Source organism: Tinamus guttatus, unplaced genomic scaffold (assembly GCF_059628265.1).
Source record: "Tinamus guttatus ecotype Peru unplaced genomic scaffold, ASM5962826v1 Tinamus_guttatus_pri_ptg000056l, whole genome shotgun sequence".
NCBI classification, from domain to species: domain Eukaryota; kingdom Metazoa; phylum Chordata; class Aves; order Tinamiformes; family Tinamidae; genus Tinamus; species Tinamus guttatus.
The window spans coordinates 2,971,221-2,990,184 of NW_028288590.1; the positions used below are offsets into that span (position 1 = coordinate 2,971,221).

The 18,964-nt window shown below is 39.9% G+C and overlaps 2 protein-coding genes across 2 annotated transcripts in view; one reads left to right on the top strand and one right to left on the bottom strand.

Annotated features, from left to right (window-relative positions):
• The first annotated feature begins 831 nt into the window (after positions 1-831).
• On the top strand, positions 832-11,022 carry SDCBP (syndecan binding protein). Its single transcript, XM_010222326.2, has 8 exons — positions 832-906; positions 3,792-3,870; positions 6,396-6,505; positions 6,806-6,964; positions 8,225-8,400; positions 9,447-9,618; positions 10,077-10,168; positions 10,578-11,022. The coding sequence occupies exons 1-8, from the start codon at positions 856-858 to the stop codon at positions 10,630-10,632; spliced, it is 894 nt and encodes a 297-aa protein (XP_010220628.1). The 5' UTR covers positions 832-855; the 3' UTR covers positions 10,633-11,022.
• Positions 11,023-12,937: 1,915 nt separating this feature from the next.
• NSMAF (neutral sphingomyelinase activation associated factor) overlaps positions 12,938-18,964 on the bottom strand; it is a 34,114-nt gene continuing 28,087 nt past the window's right edge. Inside the window, exons 25-31 of the mRNA XM_088540136.1 lie at positions 17,758-17,825; positions 17,400-17,523; positions 16,721-16,804; positions 16,081-16,231; positions 15,336-15,438; positions 14,247-14,356; positions 12,938-13,297 (exon numbers count right to left, since the gene is read on the bottom strand). Of these exons, the coding sequence (XP_088396262.1) occupies positions 13,203-13,297; positions 14,247-14,356; positions 15,336-15,438; positions 16,081-16,231; positions 16,721-16,804; positions 17,400-17,523; positions 17,758-17,825 (735 nt within the window). The 3' untranslated portion in view covers positions 12,938-13,202. The remainder of the gene's footprint in view (positions 13,298-14,246; positions 14,357-15,335; positions 15,439-16,080; positions 16,232-16,720; positions 16,805-17,399; positions 17,524-17,757; positions 17,826-18,964) is intronic.

Below are 18,964 nucleotides of genomic sequence, written 5' to 3' on the forward strand. Positions count from 1 at the left end.
ATTACTGCAGTATAATATCAGTACTTGGGGTGTTTATCAACTTAAATTAATGAGTTTCTCTGCATATAGCTGTTAAGTAGTGGTCCCTTTCAGCCTGGAGTTACTTCTAAACGGTTACACAAATAAGGTTCTGTGGTGCCTTAGAAGTCCCGTGGACCTGTGTGTGGGGGTGGTGGTGGTTGTCTCTGATTTCTCTCCACCTCCGGCCCCCTTCTTGCTACGTTGCTCCGGGCCTTTTCCAACGTCACGTGAGAGGCAGGCGGAAGTCCTGGCGTCTTGAAAAATGCTCCTCCGCTCCGGGCCGTCTGGCTTGTGTTCTCTGGAAGCCGGTTGTCTCTGGTGACTACCCGCCGAAACTTCAGAACCTGTTTTTAGATAGGTTTGAATGGCAGTGTGAAATCTTCGACAGTCATTATAAAGTATACGCCCCCTTACAAGAAGGGATGTGATTAGGTGTCTTGTACCTCTGTATCCCTGCATCCCAGCATCCTAAAGGCTTTGCAGTCCTTCTTTTGGAGCAGTTTCTCTGGATAGGTTTTCTTCATAGCTGAGATCTAAGCTTTGATAACACTGAGTGTAGGAAGTAAAGCCTATTACAGAAAGGCAGCTGTGGATAACATTAAATGGCTAGTCTTAATGGGGCTTAACTGCAACTGCTACATGCTGGGAATGCCAAGACTTGCAGGCCACAGATCAGCTGAGGACTTCACAACTTGCTCATCTAATGCTTTGTGTCTCTATTGCTGCTTTAAATTATAATATTGAGTAAGTGCTTTTTTGATACATCTCATCTGACCTTTTTTTTTTTTTTTTTTTTTTCCTCTCCTTTTATTACCCTAGTGAGATTGCATCAAAATGTCTCTCTACCCTTCCCTGGAAGATCTGAAGGTGGACAAGGTTATTCAGGTATGGTAAAATGTGATAGTAGATTTTCATGAGATAAGGCTTAATGACAAAAACAGAGCTAACTTTGCCATTACATTCTAGAAGGTAGAAACAGTTATGGTTTGGTATAATATGATTAATACTGTTAAATATACTCATTCTACTAGCTCAGGAAGTTCTTTAATGTGTTAATGTGCGTGCTACTGGTTTTTAAGTATGACCTTAACAAGACAAACATGAATAGTCTCCACTTGCACAGCAGGGCAACTCCAAAGTGATGGGGTTCAGGGCCTGGCTGAACCAGTAAGCTTGCTGTGTCTCATTCCTGGTGTCCAGACATGTGGCTGAAAACTTTTGTGATCATTTTGGCTCAGAAAACTGGTACTGCGCCCCTTACCACCACCAGGGTAGGGATTAGCTCTCACAGTGCACTATATTATCACACTTGTTTAACGCTCTTTGCACATAAGAGCATTGGCAGCTTTGTTATTAGACAAGACAAAAGCAATGTTTGTCAAAGCAAGTAAAGAAAGATATTCTAACGAATTAAAAACAGGGAAACTTAACCTTAAAGAAATGATTCTCAGCTTCTTCAGCATCTTCCCCTATGCTTCTCTTAAATGTAAACTCTCTTACTTTCCTGCCTGAACAACAGAAATGAATTATAATCAATTCTAAGGTGTCCTTTTCCATCTCCTCGGGAAGCAAGTGAGCAAACCCTCAGAACAGCCTCTTAACTTCTTGGCTGTCCCCTGGTAGAATGCCTTGTCTTGACTATTTTATGTGTGGGGTGGAAGCCTTGAAGTGATAGCTGCTGTGCCGGTGTCACTCTCCTGTGACAGATTCTTCTGATCTTTCCAAACTTGCTATGACCAGGTAATGCTCAACTAAAAAACAGTCTGGAGCCAAGAACGTACTCGGTCTCTCATAGCCCATCTGTTAGTGTTCATGTTACAGTGAAACAAATAATGCGGTCTTTTTACTTAACTCTTCTTGTTACTTAAAGAAGTTGTGATGAAATGCAGAGAGGGTATTGATGCTGAGTTCTGTAAACATGAAACTGTAAGACTTATCTAGGTTATACAGAGCAGGGACTCATCTGCTCTAAAATTTTGTGCACATTCTCAGCCGGGCTTATTAACTTGGCCAGAGGCTCATGTTCATGTGGCTACAACTTTGTCAGCTCTATTATGGTCTTCCGCTGACAAATAAAAGTAAGCTCAGAGATATTTCAGTGGAGAGTGGGACAAATTATTCTGTTAATTTAGGTTTATCCTCAGTGACACTGTAATATCAAAGATTATTTTCCCAGAAAATAATGGACATACTGGCTGTTATATAAATTTTGATTGGACAATTTTCAAATAGTAGGATTGCAGGAATTTCTGCCAGTTAAATGGGACACTTAAGTGTGTAAGGAAATTCATGCAGAGGTGGGACAGAAAGGAATCGGGAGCATTCGATTGCAGATCCCTAGGGAAAGAGTTGAATATTCTTACTGCTGTCATCAAAGCAAAAGACTTGTCCTTGAACAGCTATGTGACAGTGTCTCACTTTTAGGAGGAACTAGGTTGTGTACAAGACAGAGCTTCAATGGGGAAGTAAAAACACTTCTGGAGAACGTCATTATTGCACGAGTGAGCTGTTCCAGTTACGCTGTTTTTTTGTTAGGAAAGCCTAAATCATTTGCCTTACATATAAGTGCAGTGTGCAGATCTTGTTTAAATATAGCTGAGGCAATTTACTGGGGGGAGGTTGCTGAGTACTGAGAGACTAAATCTGTTATGTCGAGTGAGTGAGATTAAAAGGACTGCTGGTTAAACTAGAAGCACTAGTTATATCAAATATTCGAAGCTATTTCTGTTGTCCACCATTTAATTGGAGGCTTTCCTTGTAGATGGTAGTCACTTTTGCTCTAAAAATTCTTTCTAAAAGAAACTCCCTTGAGAAAACTGCTAAGCCTACTATTTTTAAGCATTATTTCCTTAAAAATACTGAGTAACTTGACCATTGTGTTGAATTAGGTGATTCATGTATCCTGTTCTGCATAGTGTTTCGCCGAGCATTTAGTGGTTTCCCTCCCCACCCACAGTCTTTCAACCGTGCTGAAGATACCAGAAGAGCTGTTTCCCTCCCAGCTAATAAGCCTCTGTGAGAGAGTTTTTTTCACTGGTTATGAGTATGCAGGGTCCTAAAGAGGAGAGCTCTCCTATTGGGAAAAGGAAGGAAATAGACCTGCTTTAGTGATGTCTCCTATATTGCAAGCCAATAAGTAGTATAGAAACTTCTAAGATCAATGTGCGTGCTGTAAAGCTGGGCATTTGGGAGCCCTTCTAGGGGAAAAAACAATCTAGTTGAATCAATCTAATTGAACGCTCAGTTCTTTCAGAGATATTAAGCTAGTAATTTCTAAATATTATGGTGATAGTAACTTGCAAGCAATAAGGTGCTATGACACATTAACTCATGAATAGACCCTGCAAATTGCAGATATCACAATTGCTGTGATTCAGCTGGAAAAAAATTACAAATGCTCTGCAAAAGCCTAAAATGCAATTGACTTTCCTAAAGTTCTTTCAATGAAGCTTAATGTGCCTTTTAAGGAGATCTTAAGCTCTCTAACTTAATAAAACCAGAGCTTGGATTGACAGTGAAGTCTTTCTGCATTACTGCAGTTCCTTTTCTGAGGAAGGTAGAAGTTGATCTGTTGAAGTAGTTCAATGTGCTACAGTAGCTTTTAAGTCATTTATTTCAAAGAAAAAGGTTGACTTCAGAGCTCTAAGATAAATGATAACTTTTTTATTATTATTTTTAAAGATACTCTGTCTTCTGGCTTCATTTTCTTTTTTTTTTTCTTCTCCTCCCCACTTATACAAGATAATACATATGTGTTTCTTTCCTTGTAGGCTCAGACAGCCTTTTCTTCAAATACAGCTAATCTAGCAATCTTGTCTGAAGCTTCTGCTCCCATTCCTCATGATGAAGGTAAGCTTATGTACTGTATAGTATCCTAAGCATTTTGGAAAGCAGTTAGGAAGTACCGAAGCTCCAAAACAATCAAATGTTTATGAAATATAGGTTTATACTCTGTTCACCTAGGATGAGACATTACTTTTTTTTTTTTTTTTTTTTTCTAGACGGTATGAGGTGTGTGTGTGTGGGGGGGGAACACCTCATGATGGGGAAGCCTTAGAATTCATGAAATGGTGCTTATTTCCTGAAGCAAATTGTAACAAATGGTCACCTCTCCAAGTTGTCTCCAAGTCTCTCAGATTCTGAACCTGAAACCTTTTCCAAGGAGACCTAACATAGCAAGATCTGTAATACCTAAATTCTTAACTCTTAGCTCCAACACTTGGTTCTCCTATTTACCGCCTGTGTGTTTAAGCTTTAGAAGACAGCATAAGTTTGACTTTCTTCTCCACAGTGAGAAAAATGAGCTATCTTGGGAGCAAAGAAAACACAAGTCTAGGTCAAGGGAGAAGCCCCCAGGATAGTGAAACTTAATTTTGTCACACTAGCAGCATAAATTCCTGCAGGTTTTTTGAGATCTGTGAGTTTAATATGAAGTTCTACACATCTAAATCTGTCTGACTCATTCCATTTTTCTTCCTTTTTCTCCATACATATGTACATGTACAAGCTAACCTTATGAAACTCTCCAAGTGGCTCTCTGAAGTACACAGATATGTTTGAGGTCAGAATTCTGAGCTAGTGAGTTATACGTGGTATGAAAGGCATGAAACCTTCCATCAGGATGATCAGCAGCAGTGGTTGTTGGGAATGCTGGTAGATCACATATTAAAGCTTTGTGGATGTAACTTTGTCTCCAGTTCTCCCCTTGGCACTGGTGTCCAAGAAGTCTTTTTTTTTTTTTTTTTTTTTTAAGGTGGGAAGTTCATGAAATCAACCTTTCTTTGGTTCTTTCCAGAACAGATATAGATCGTCCTAACACTGTGTGATTAGACCTTGTTTGCTTCAGCTTCTTGGCAGTATGCTCTGCTGTCTAGAATATAATCTGTCCTGCAGTTTTTGTGCATACCCTACCGTTGGCCACATATCGTAGTTTTGACATGGACTTGTGTGCTGATATCTCTGGAGCTGTGTGTGACTGAAAACTGATTAATCATTCAAAATATTCCCAAGGAAGGAAGGTCAGTCTGCAGGACATGTTAATCCTACAGGAGAATTGGTCCCTCTTGGCAGAGACAGGAGAATATACAACACCAAGAGCTTTCAGGCATTTCCTGCTACTGGCAATATTCACTGCTCTAAATGAGAATGCAGTAGAGCCAGCAAAGATGCATCCTTCATTCTCTCTGAAGAACAAAAGAGAAGAATATAGTAGCTGCAAAAGTGTTATACAGCTTTAAGTGTATATAATAAAAGGGCTCGGAAAAATGTATAGAAATACTTATTGAAAGTTTATTTATTGATAAAACTTTAGTATCTCGATCTTGAAATGAGATGAGACAACTCATGTGAAATAGGAAGCAAAATTGACCTTAAATCTCTCACAGGGCAAAAATGATTTTCTGTTATATTAGACCTTACCTTGCCATGGGGCTCACCTTCATGCTCATTTCTTAAGTAGTCGTTTTCTGTTTCTGGTCAAATATGCACTCTTGCTGTTTTCATACTTAACAGGTTAATGACTCCTAGAAAGCTATTTTTTTTTTTCAGTTGGTGAGCCTGTTCTCTTAAGACTTTCCTCTGTACCACCTTGCTTTCCTCCAAGCAGCCATTTTAGTCTCCACTGATCTAGTCAAAATGGGTAGTGGAAACAAAGCCCTTAAAATAAATAGTAGGTTGCTCTCTCCATCACTCAATGGAGAGAGCAGCCTACTATTTAAGGGCTTTGTTTATATTCTCTTGATATAGAAGTGTGTCTGAAAAGACTTCATCCTGAAACTGTGAGGAGAATGACAGCTACTCTCTTATTAACATTATTCATCGTAGACCCTAACTTCCTGCATTTTATAGGAAATTACCATGTCTGGAATTTAGAATGTGTTTGGCATGGATGCTTCTTGACAATGCTGTCCTTTTGTCCCACTGGGCTTGGCAGAAGAGCATAACATTCACACACAGACTTGTGTCCGTGCCGTTGCCTTCTCAAACTATCTTTAATGTTTCCTGTATTCTCCAATAGTTCCCCACCGGTTGCCCAAAAGTTTTGGAGGAAGGGCAAGTCTCCATAGACTGGAGCATGTCCTTGCTTTCAGATCTTCTTATCACCATTTGTTAATGTATTAGGGATGTAACTTGGAAGTTCTCTGTAAGCTTAGGACTTATTTATTTATTTTAAGATAAAAAGACCTACTTGTTTAGTTGCTTTTCTAAGCTGAGGTAGAATAACCATCCTGGTTCAAGATGGTCTTTCAGCCAGATTTTCAAGAATAATGTTACAGCATCACAAAACTTGTTGAAATAGTGAATATGTGAAAGCAATAGAGCAAATTTGTTCTATTAAGCAATTATAGTGAGTTGTTTTTCTCTTCTTCTTGCAGGCTTATATCCAAGACTGTATCCAGAGCTTTCTCAGTACATGGGACTGAGCCTCAATGAAGAAGAGGTGCAGAGAAACCTACCAGTGGCAGCAGCTGCTCAGTCAGAGGGTGTAGGTACCAGTCAAGGGTGTATTAGTAAACAAAAAATATAAAGGTTAAATGTTCCAGATAGTAGTTTACTCTCTGGAACTGTATTAAGTACCATATTTAATTGATTTTTTTTTTAAGTATTGGTGTCTATTTGCTCTGCTTTTTAGAAACTGAACACTGTATATTTCCAATTTTGGGGCTGGGGAGTAAAACCGATGTTATGGTTTAACTTGTGCTTTTTAGTACTGCTTGGTATGAGCAGGCCTGCAGCTACTAACAGAAGTTGAGACTAAACTGTCTGACTATTTTGTTTTAATCAGCAACTGGTAACACGACCTTCTGCTAATTACATGGTAGCTCCGGTGACTGGAAATGATATTGGAATTCGCAGAGCAGAAATTAAGCAAGGCATCCGGGAGGCAATTTTGTGTAAGGACCAAGACGGCAAAATTGGACTTCGCCTTAAGTCTGTTGACAATGTGAGTCTAGAAGGCTGCTTCTGCTTGTAGGAATACTACTACTGAGACCAGCTAGTAGTGAAATTAGACTAGATAACTTTACATTAGAATTACACTAGATAACTTGGACTGTGTAAGTTACTTATCTATTATCAACTTTAAAAAAAATTCCTGTGGTTCAGAAATGTAGAGGGCTTAAGCTGTTTACACTTGCGTCTAGATTTACAGCATCTATTTCTGGTCTTTTGTTAGTAATTCAGGGCTCTTACCTCCATTTTTGTGAAAACATTGGGTAACACTTGCAGATATTACAGGGAGGTAGCTGGAGGTTTTAAGTACTTTCCCATGTACTGTTCCAGTATATTACTAGTGAGAAAAGGATATGAAAGCTTCATCTTTGCAAAGTATAAAGAGTAATTTCAGAGTAAGCTTTTTTTGGTTTCATTTACCCTGGATGCAGCTGCAAGAAGTGCTCTGGACATTCTCTGTTTTGATACCTCTTTAATTTTCAATGTGGAAAAGTGCTACTTCTCTATTTCTTGCCAGACCATTTTACCAAACAAAAATAAAACTTTAATTCAAGTCTTAAAGTTCTTTAAAGTGCTTTGGCAGCCCTTCTAACATAGGAGGTTCTAGGAGATTTCCTAGACGTTATATTTTGTCCCTATACGTAGTAAAGAAAGTAATATTTATCTCTTCTTTGAATTTACATGACATGCTTTACTTGTTTTTGGAGGTACCCCAAAAAATAAAATTTAGCACCTTGTTATTAACTGAAATGCTAGCAAGTCATTAGCAGTCTGCAGTTGAAAACTAATATTGAAAAATTGGAAAATACTGAATTGAAAAATACTGAAAAACTTGCTATAGAGTTCCTAGCCCTGCTGATGTATTTCTTTGAGCATATATACACTTTTGGTGCCTTAGAAGGGAAATCTCAGTTAAATATGCAAGCAGATCTTACCCACCTTGCCAGTACTTGATCCAGTTGTTTGGACTTGTTAAAACAGAATAGTACTTAACTGTGCTTGTGTTTATTGAAGGAGAAATCCTTCTTTCTAACTTTATTTCAGCATTAATTATCTTTCATAGTCTTTTAGAGGCATCTAGAAATGGAGACGAATGTTTCAAAGTGTATCTTAACGTTATGATTAAATCCTTTTGTCCATTTGGTTGGTGTTATGTTGAAAATGGAGAAATTAAAGGCTGTGTGTTCTGTTACTGACTTACAAAACCAGAAATAACCTTCGTTAAAGATATTTGCCCTTTCTTTCTTTGTAGGGTATATTTGTCCAGTTAGTACAGGCAAACTCTCCAGCATCTCTAGCTGGTCTGCGATTTGGGGACCAAGTTCTGCAGATCAATGGTGAAAACTGTGCAGGATGGAGCTCTGATAAAGCGCACAAAGTTCTCAAACAGGCTTCTGGAGAAAGAATTTCCATGATCATTCGGGACAGGTAAAACTCACCACAGACACAGGCAGTGCTGGTTGCTCACTGAGGAGTAACTCTGTAGCATGTGAGCATCTGCTTGCTTGAAGCACTGCAGGCACTACAAAAACTGCCTACCTGCATAGGGCTATGCTTCTCAGGAGCTTTAATACTTCTCTTTCAGGGGTTGCTGTGGAAATAATAATTAACCCATAAACTTTGGGAGCAAATATGTCCTTTGTACTTGGTGGTTTTCTTGTGAGCTCTACTTATGTGTGATTTATGCCAGCTTCGAAGAAAGTAACCTTGAGGAACCGATAGCAGTTTTTGTTACTAGATATGAGCATGTAGTTGTGTGTAATGCTAATGTGACAAATTCAACACAAAGCCTGTAGGCTGTGAAGAAAACACCTGATATGATTTAAGCACATATCAGAAGTGTGTGTGTGGGGGGTGGTTGTTGTTGTTGTTGTTTTGTTTTTCCAGTGTTTCTTGAACCTGATAGAGTAAGATTGCTAACATACTCCTTCTGTCACTTACTAAACTGAAGTGCTGTGGCCAGGAGATACCCTATTCCACCTGCCAGCTTCTCATCCTCCCAACCATTTGCTGGATTTAGCAGCTTGTTAAATCACAACCCTATAAACATGAAACCTGGAGGCAGTGGTAATGCTGGTGGGGTTCTGCGGTTTCTCCACAGCTGTCAAAACTGCCTGCACTAGTTCAGCTGCTTTCTAACATGTAGACAAAATTTGCATTTTAATGTACCACTCATTTATTTTTTACTTTAATATTTACACAGAGGGTGGAAAATGGGTAGAATAGGATTAGAAATAAGTTTACCTACTCATTAATGTGACTTCAGCCTGGAAAGAGGAGATTAAGATAGAGAATAGTTGTCCTTTCAAAAAAAAAAACGCTAAACCAAACTACTGTGAGCAGTAGTAAATGTATGAGCATTACATTATAATCCCTTTCTAAAGTCAAAGAAACTGGAACAGTATTTTGGTTTATTTCTGTGGTTGAGTAGACTGGGAATATGTTCTTGTGTGTGAATTGTGTCTTTCTCACAGGCCTTTTGAACGAATTATTACTATGCATAAAGACAGCACAGGGCATGTTGGTTTCATATTCAAGAATGGAAAAATAACGTCAATAGTGAAAGACAGCTCTGCTGCAAGAAATGGGCTCCTCACAGAGCACAACATCTGTGAAATCAATGGCCAGAATGTAATTGGATTGAAGGTAAAATAAGAGTGTGTGTTTACACAAAAGGATCAGAACATAATGCTGAACATTCCTAGTTTCATGTTCTCTATTTTTCTTAATGTATTTCTCTGGAGAGAAAAATATTTGGAGTTTGTTCAGCTGTTTTATATCTCTAGGTAGAACAGTTAATTCCTTCACATTTATTAGGCTGATTCTCAGGGTTTATATTTAACCAACTTCCATGGCATAAACCTAAAGCACAAGCAGGAATTCTGTCTGTGCATGTATTCCTTCCTAAACAGGGATGTATAAGCTAAACATTTATGAAGCTGTATCAGTAGTGCAGGGTCGCTGGCTTGCCCTGAGGTTAAATATCCTGAGCTAAGATTCGTGGGTCTCTAATGCTGCATAAGCCTATGGAGGAAAACCTCCCTAACTGCTGCCTTGTTAATTGTCCTGGGTGATGTTGCTCATGAGACTTTGTCTAACGACAGGACCCCCAGATAGCAGACATCTTGGCAACGGCTGGGAATGTAGTGACCATCACCATCATGCCTTCCAGTATCTATGAGTATATAATAAAGAGGTAGGTGGCTTTAATAAAAAATACATATATATATAAAAATAACCAACACCATGATTGCTTTGTTTTTCAGGTTAAATAAAATACAATTATGTCTTGTCATGAGTGGGAACTTAACAGACTGGTGTGCTGGTCTTGTTTTTGAACTGTTGCTAGCGCAGGAACACTGCTTTTCCTTCTTATGAAGAATCCAACCAGTTCTAAGAGTATGTTGGCTAAACTTGAGCCTCCAAGAACTCTTGAAGTGTGCGGATAGAACAAGTTGTTAGTTACCTTGTAACTAGAAATTATTTCCAATACAGTTCACTGTGACATAACCATAATCCTTGGCATGCTACGGTGTGGGCTGTGGGTTCTTCTGTTTCAGTTCATGTTTGTCAAACAAAACTGAATGTCTTGTCCTTCTCTCTAGGATGGCAACTAGCGTTATGAAAAGCCTGATGGATCACTCAATTCCTGAAGTCTGAGCCTCAGGCTGTGTGTCTGTACATGCATCATGAAAACTCCACTAAACTTGGGCTGTTGTACTCAGTGATTTTTCCTTCTGCACATGAGCCTTTCTGGAGGCCCAGAGAAGATTATGCTGCATCAGGCATCTGCATCTCTTATGGCTGGGAATGTTACAGTTCAACACGCTATCATCTTGTTTATTCACAAACTGTAAAACTTGTAGCCTTACATGCTTGACAAATGTGAAATTCCAATTGTGTTCTGACTTCCTTTAATAGATCTCTTAATTTACTACTACGCTAAGCCATTGCAACTAAAGGAACCAGCTCTCACTTGCAAAGTTATGTGTTGTTCCCTACCCCAGAACAATGCTGTGCTTTGTAGTTGCAGACAAAATGAGTATTTTTTTATTGCTTTCTGTTAGCAAGAGTAGATTTGGGATAGCATATTAGAAATATGGCTAGTACTAGTCTATTTTTTTGTTCTAGTAGATTATACAAGAATGCCAGCTAAGCTGCATAGAGCTAATGACATTCAGTGAGCATATTAAGTAGTGTACAAATATACTCAAATCTTTTTATTACTTGTTACCCAAATTGTAATTAATATGCTTAATCTCTTGCCTTAACCATGTTCTTAAGGATTCAGAAGTAACCAAATAAATGATCGACCCTCTGGATCATGTGTTTGCTTATGAGAGGTGCAAGGAAAGATTTGTGTTAAGATTGTGTTAAGGCTTCAACAGCAGCAGCAACAGGCTACAAAATGCAGTTGAAGATCCCACTCCAAGCTTGCCCTTACTGTGTTAACATCCAAGCTGTACAGTTCCAATGCATTTTAAGAATATACTCTTATTTTTTATATATTCTTCTTATACTCTTTAATTTTAGATTTTAATTGTGTAGTTAGTTATAATTTTTCTAATGCTGGAGCCAAATGAGATTTGAAAGTGATGGGAAGTACCAGATTAGGTAATGGTTTGGTAAGGTTTTGGTCTATTTCTAAGATTTCTGAGGTGTTTGTGTGTTTTTTGGGGTGGGCTTGTATGTGTTTTAATTAGAAGTTAGCCCCCTGTGATTCTTGTTTATGGTTAAATTATCTTCCCTAGTAATAAGGGTGGGGGGGGCAAGCATGGATGAAATAAAATGTTTCCAAACTTGTTTGCAGCATTTGGGTGGGCAAGAGGGATGGTACCTTTTTGCTTGTCTGTCTCCTTGAACTGATAAAACACTTCAGAGGATAATTAATATAAGAGGTCCTAGGGTGAGTTATTGTGAAGTGTGTAAAAGCTATTATTCCTAATTGTGTGTGTTTATAAAAGAAAAAAAAATGGAAAGAGGTGCTAGGCCTGGGTCCTGACTCTTAGTTCTGTGTGAGGGTCAGCCCCATAGCCAGGTTGTTTCTGGCTGTGCTGCCTGTGCAGCTGTGTGTGTTTGTAACCCTGCTGACAAGGACATGGAGGGGCCTGAAGGCAGGAAGCTCCTTTGTGCTGTAGCTGCTGCTTTCTCAGCTGAAGTTTTAAGGGCTGAGATGTAGTTAGCACCTCTCCTTGCTTCTTTCTAAGGGTAACTGTGGGAGATGCTTAGTGAGGTAGCTTTGCTACTCCATGTCTCATCTCCAGAACCCTTGAGGCAAGCAGCAGAGAGGGGCAGGAGGTGGTGACTTCAGTTAGAGGGGCTGGGACTGTGGCCTTGCTGGTGGTTGGAGCTGTAGCCTGTCCTAGGCCCTTAGCACAGGAGCTTCAGTAAAGAAATCCGCTCTGCCCCTCTCACCCTTGTGTGCAGTGCAGGGTGACCTTGTTTTGCAACTCCTTGTTAGAACAAAGACAGTGTTTGGCCACCTGCACCATGCTAGTTTACCTGTAAGGCCAGGCAGCTAAAGTGATAGTTTAGTTAAATAATAGGGTATAAAGATAGACAGGGAAGACAGGTTCAGGAAAAAGAAAATAAACTTTTTCCTGCTATCAAAGGGACATCTTGAATTAGAATATGAGTTTATTTGGTTGTTTTTTTCCCCCCTCCTCTCTCTTACTAGGTAAGACAGAAGATGTATAATCCTTTCTCTGTCTTTGCACATAGTCTTCTTTAGAGACAAGTTGGGGAACAGATCAACATCTAATCTGAGCAGTAGCTGCCTTAAGTGTTTAAGTAATACTTGCTATTGTGCAAGTAGGCTGAAAGGTTTACTAGGGGTGGACATAATATGGAGTGAGACATGACAGGGGGTTGTAAGCTTCCTTAAAGATGGTGTTAAAAAGGCAAATCCTTATTTTCTGAAACAAGGAACCTGTGATGCTGCATCCTCTGCCAATCAAACAATGACTGCAAGTTAAGAGCTCTTTAATTACAGAAAAATAGGTCTTTAATTTCATCTCTGATATCATTTAAGACAAGCACTTTCAAGTACAATGGAAAACCAATGCAGACAGTAGGGAAGGTTAAGAGCTCTCAGTGAAGTCACCATAAACTAGAAAGTTGCAGCTTCCTTGCAGGTTGAACTTCAGCAGCCATCATTGCACACAGTTAAGTTTCGTTAAAAGGTTTGGTTTAAAATAAGAGTTCATTTCCATGACTGCAGGGACAGGCACTTAGTATTGCAGCTTCCAGAACATGATTTGTCTGTCTTGCCCTCCGGTGACCACACTGGTGCATTGCTCATTCATCCACAAGGATGTTACAGCACCTGGGGCAAAAAGAGATTCCAGTACAAGTGAAATACATGGCAGGATGACAAAATCAATCTTTTATAACCATTTAGGATCCTTAGCTTGGATTACACTGACATCATACATGCTGTGCATGTATACCATACATACAGCATACCATATACCATACATACAGCATACACAGGGGTGTGAGAGCTGCCCGCTTTCCTTACCCACAGCAATACGCTGCTCTTGCCCTACCACCTCCGTTTCTTTGGGAAATGGGGGCAGAATGTGAATTGCCGAGTAAGATGTAGATAACACTGTGGCAAAATAAGTCCTTTGGATGAGGAAAGAGGATTTCTTGAGAAAGTTTAAATTTAGACTCTGCCATTTGGACTTTTTGCCCATTAAAACTGTATTGGCACTTCTGGCATATGGCAAGAAGCCCATTTTAGCTACAGAATGATCTCTGTGGGTCAGGTTCAAGAGCACAACCTTGTATGGGGGGAAACCAGGAATAACTTCATTAAAGCAGCCTTAAGAGCTTTGAGAGTGTAGCTCGTTCAGGCTTGTGGACTTCCAATCCTTATCCGTAACAATTTTGCTGGAGAACTGTACTTCAGTGGCTGTCAGACTCGGTCTGGACACACTTAACATCAAGATACATTATGTGGTCTATACTGCAATTTATTAGACCTGTGAGTTAGAAATGCTGATTTTTTGGGATGATACACAAATTCAACTGCTTGTTACTCTTCCACTCTCAATCCATCACTGACCATTTGCTTTAGGTCAGTCTTGTAGCAGACTGATTCCTCCACTGTTATTATTATTTTAGGAAAATCCAGTGGATCTACCTTTAGTTCTGGATCATACTAATACCAGGAACCAGTTACTGATGAAGTTTTTCCTCAAACTTATTGGAGCAAACACATTTAGATAACATGACTCTTGCATTTGAGTACCAGACAAGTTCAGGCATACCTGCATGTCCTTTGATTCTTTCAATAACTTTTCCTCCAAGAAGGTCCCAAATGAGTAATTCACCAGACTGACTTCCTGATAAGATGGTATTTCCATCCCATTTGAAGCACCTGCAAAGTATTTCCAGTTAGCTCACTTCTATCTTGTATGGAGACAGCTGCACACTTCTGAATCAAACAAGCCAAAAAGATTCAGAGAGGGCTGTATGAAACTGAAAGCAACTCCTGCTTTTAACAAGTCCCTCTGGAAAGGTTATTCCCAAACTATTTAAAAGGGTCATGGCCGAAAGCATTTATTGACTGCAGCAGAGTCAGCTTCTTCCTCTGCCAGGGGATAAAGTATTTCCTCATCACACAGGAGGATCCATTCAGGAATATTTGTCTGCGGTTCTCAAAGGGCCTCATGAGCTACATTTCCATTTGTCATTTCATGCTTCTGAAACAGTCATTTAACATGGAAAAAAATAACTTCCCAGGATAATTTTGTACAACATACTGATGGAATCAACAGGATGTTCAACAGGATTCTATATATGGCTGCTATATTTTACTCCATTTCAGCAGTCTGTCTGCTAACTATATAGTATTGCATGTAATTTAGTTAACAGAGATGCAAAAAGTATTAAGTAATTGCCATTTAATTATATCAGGCAACCTTTTCTAAGTTTATCCAAACAAAAAGGAAGCATTGCTAAATTATTTTTTTACTGGAATCGTCTCTGGTAATAATATTGTCTCCCCATTAGAAATTTTCATAACTCAAGAACTTATTAGCCACAGCTCTCACCTCCCCTCCCACCCCTCCCTTTTTTTGTGGAAGTTAAAGTTGTTCTGAAAACAATGAGGTATTTCCTTTGATACTTGTTTGCACCCACATTTGGAAACCCTGACCACAGCATAGAATGTTCCAGCACATCAGCTTTTGCACCCTGGTTTGTTGATTTAGCGGACATACTTCTTGGAAATCTTTAGTAGTACTGCCCTTTCCATTCTCTGAAACAGGGATTTCGGGGCCCTTGCTGTGGCCAACCATCCAGCCGTTTCCCCACTAAGCTGGCCATGCAACTTCACGCTATTTTCTCAGCGTTACCTCTGTGGCTCATCAGCAGTTACAGAAGAAATAAGCATTCCAGTTTGCACATCTATTACTTTAAAACAGCTGTCCTCTCCTGCACTCAGTAGATGTCTGCTATCTGCTCCAAAAAGAAGAAAAAAGATAGCACATTTAGACATTCAGTCATAGTTAGCAAAGTAATTGGCTACACAGCATGTGCTGGATGTGATACTGCCTGACCTATTTTATTTACTCTAAAGTATCTATAAATAAGTCTTCAAGAAAACAGTGATCAGCCTAGGTCTAGGGTCTAGCACAGCCTTGGTACTGCTAATAAGCTAGCGGAGAGGTGAGTCAAAACAACTTATCTGACCATTCCCATCATATTTATAATCCCCAAACCAGGAATATAAGAATTGAAAGTGGCAGTGAGATTCACAGAACACAGAATGACTGAGGTTAGAAGGGACCTCTAGGGATCATCTAGTCTGACTCCCCTTCACAAGCGGGGACACCTAGAGCACATGGCACAGGGCGGCATCCAGGTGGGTTTGGAAGATCTCCAGAGAAGGAGACTCCACAATCTCTCTGGGCAGCCTGTTCCAGGGCTCTGTCACCCTCACAGGAAAGAAGTTCTTCCTCACATGGAGGTGGAACTTCTGTGCTTCAATTTGTACCCATTATCCCTTGTCCTGTCACTGGCCACCACCAAGAGGAGTTTGGCCCCATCCTCCCTACACAACTGCCTAGGGTTAGGATTAGATAAAGAAATCCCACATACCAGGACTAAAAGCAGTATCACACACAGTTCCAGAATGACAGGGCAATTGGTGCAACACTGTCGCTGTAGCAACATCCCAGATACTAATGGTACCTTCTTTGGTTCCAGAGGCTAGGATAGCATTTGCAGCATTTAGGTCGATGGTATTTACCTGGGAAGTTAAACATCTCATTATTCTCCTACTCTTTCATGTAAGCCATCTTGAGAGATGTTTTAAACATGCACAAAGCAAGCCCATCACTCATAAGTCTACTTTATTCACAAAAGGCTTTTGCATTTAGCTCTGCATCATCTTTAATAAAGCACAATTCTTAAACATTATTTTAAAATATCAAAACCCTACCTAAAAAAGAAAGTCCTGTTCTTTGCAGTCATCACTCCCCCTGTCCCCACCCCAACAGACCAACAGGAACTTTATACAAGCTGAGCAAGACAAATCAAAAACCTCCCCGTTTAATACTGCTGCTTCAGTCCAATACTTAAAGCAAGCAGCAGAGGATCCCGGAGCTGGTTTCCACCATGCCGTCAGCCTATTCTCTCTCCTAGCTGCATCAGTCTCATGTCTAGACTTTAATTTTAATGACCAATTAAACATTTATCTTCAGATTCTGAGACTTCGTGGCTGCAGCTGCATACTTACACTAACGTCATGTTCCAACTCTGCCAGCAGCTCAAAGTGGTGTTTTTTATTGCTCGGGGTCTCTCCAGGAACACAGTGCCACACCTGCAACACACTAAGTTTGCTCAGGAAGCATCTGGAAAATCCTTTGGCAAGTTCCTCCCTTACCAAATTACACTGAAGTGAGGCACCTTCTGCAAGTGTGCGCAGGTCTGCACAGCACAACACAGCACCAGGGAGCGATACCTGAGCTTGTTGAGCCTAAGCAGAGCAATGTGTTAACCATGACTACGCTGACTCCAGACACATCGTGGACGTCTACCTGAACAAGGACCTACCGCTGCCCTGAACACAGACTTACCAACAGCCATGCCCAAAAGGCACCTTCTTTCCTGCCTCTAAATGGCAAGTTGCTTTTCCATCTCTTTTGGAAGAGGAGGTCCTGGTCTGCCTAACTGAAGAGCATAAGCTACACAATGGCTAAACTTGAACACTTAAACAGTTTGCCCAAAGAGAGGACATTTGAAGTTAGAATAAATTAAGTTTCTTTAATTCTGGAACAGAGATGACAAAGTTAATGCAGATTAAATTTACTGTAATATGGGCTTATCTGCTTCTAATAGAGCAGGTACATCCACTCCAGAACACTTGTCTGGCTGAACACTAAAGCGCTGGCTGCTGCAGTAGCTGATGTACAAACCTTCACAGTGGAATCCCAAGATGCGGAATACAAACGCTCATCACGCCAACAGATCTTACTGACTGCATCATCGTGTCCCATTAAGGTGTCTTGCTGTCTTCCAAATGCAATTGAATAAAAATATCTAACAGGGAGAGCATTATAAAAGCATTACTTGTTCAGAAAACTCAAATAGTTTGCTCTAAACCAAATTAAAACAATGTTGCTTCTACAATTTCTGCATGGGAACCTATTAAAACATAGAACTAGAGTCACTGTTGATAAACAGTGAACTTCTGTGCTCTTATCTAAAAGCCTTAACTTAATTACTAAGCTGCTCAGTGTAATTCAGTAAAGTCAGTAGGAAGTAAATACACACATATGATTGTCCCATGAAGAACATATGACAGTGGTATCACCTGGCAAGATTAAACAAGACGACAAGGCCTGCAAGAAAAAGGAGAAGAAAGCAGTGTAAACCTTCTAACCCCAAATCAACTAGAAGTACATTAACTTGCTTTCAGAGAACAGGAGCATTTAATGTTTTACACTAACAGCATACTGGTGTCGTATGAACATTACTTCAGAAAAAAAAAAGAGAGGCTGGATGCTAAGCATGCTATAAAGCAAGGACAGTGAATCCTTAGCAGCAAAGTTAGCACTAACGTTCAGAAACGCACAGAGCTACGAGGGATCTTCTGTTTCCAAGCAGGGGCAGGTAAGAACCTGGCGCACTACTCCTCATGCAGGGGAAACCAGGTCATTGCTCTGCCCTGTCAGCTGGATGCCAGTTCCAGATGCACACACTAGCGACAGCTTTCCCCTGCTGCTCGTGCGCCACAACAGCTCTTAAAGGTGATTTTCTGATTTCTGGCACTCCCAACATGAAAGATTTTTTTTTTTTTTTTTTTTTTTTTTTTAAACAAAGACAACTGCACTGATACATTACCATCAGTGGAAGCATTAAAAAAAAAAATCAGTCTGATGCTTCTCCTTGTATCATTACTGTTCATGTTTGAAGTCTGCTTTACAAAGTAGTAAACATTTAAGCATTTGGATAGAGCGTAAGCAACTACTGCTTCCAGTACTGGTGGAATAGATCAGCACTAAAAGTACAAAAAAAAGAAACAAAACAAAAAACAAACAAAAAAAAACACAAAAAACCCTAACAAAGTATATATAGTTCACTTAAACTGACTTTTGGCATAGGGTTTGGCCTGAAGAAGTTCCTTTTTATGGTGTCAAAAAGCAAAAAGCAAAATCCTTAAAATTGTCTGGCCTAAAGCATTAGGATTGCTATATCTAAATTCAGGTGGTGTGCCCAGAGCCCCATTCCTGCCACTCTGGAAACAAGCTGGGGCTGCCAGGCTTCAGCTTCCAGCCAGCCACCAACCAGCATCTCCCTTTCCTGGGAACGAGGGCAGAGAGGGAGGCTGAGGCATCCTAGGACATCACCTCAGTAAAAGCGCCAGGACAGTTGCAAGAGGATCTTTAACACCCAGGTTGGGCCATAGCTCTCAAGCACAGCAAATAAAATACAAAAAACCTCTCCAAAGTCGGGTTTAAAAGCAGAAAAACATTGTTCC

Bases quoted from the DNA above. Each gene is read 5' to 3' on its own strand.
- SDCBP (XM_010222326.2), top strand. From the start codon at position 856: ATGTCTCTCTACCCTTCCCTGGAAGATCTGAAGGTGGACAAGGTTATT. The intron at 3,871-6,395 runs GTAAGCTTATGT...TTCTTCTTGCAG, and splicing joins TCCCATTCCTCATGATGAAG to GCTTATATCCAAGACTGTAT. The intron at 10,169-10,577 runs GTAGGTGGCTTT...CCTTCTCTCTAG, and splicing joins TATGAGTATATAATAAAGAG to GATGGCAACTAGCGTTATGA.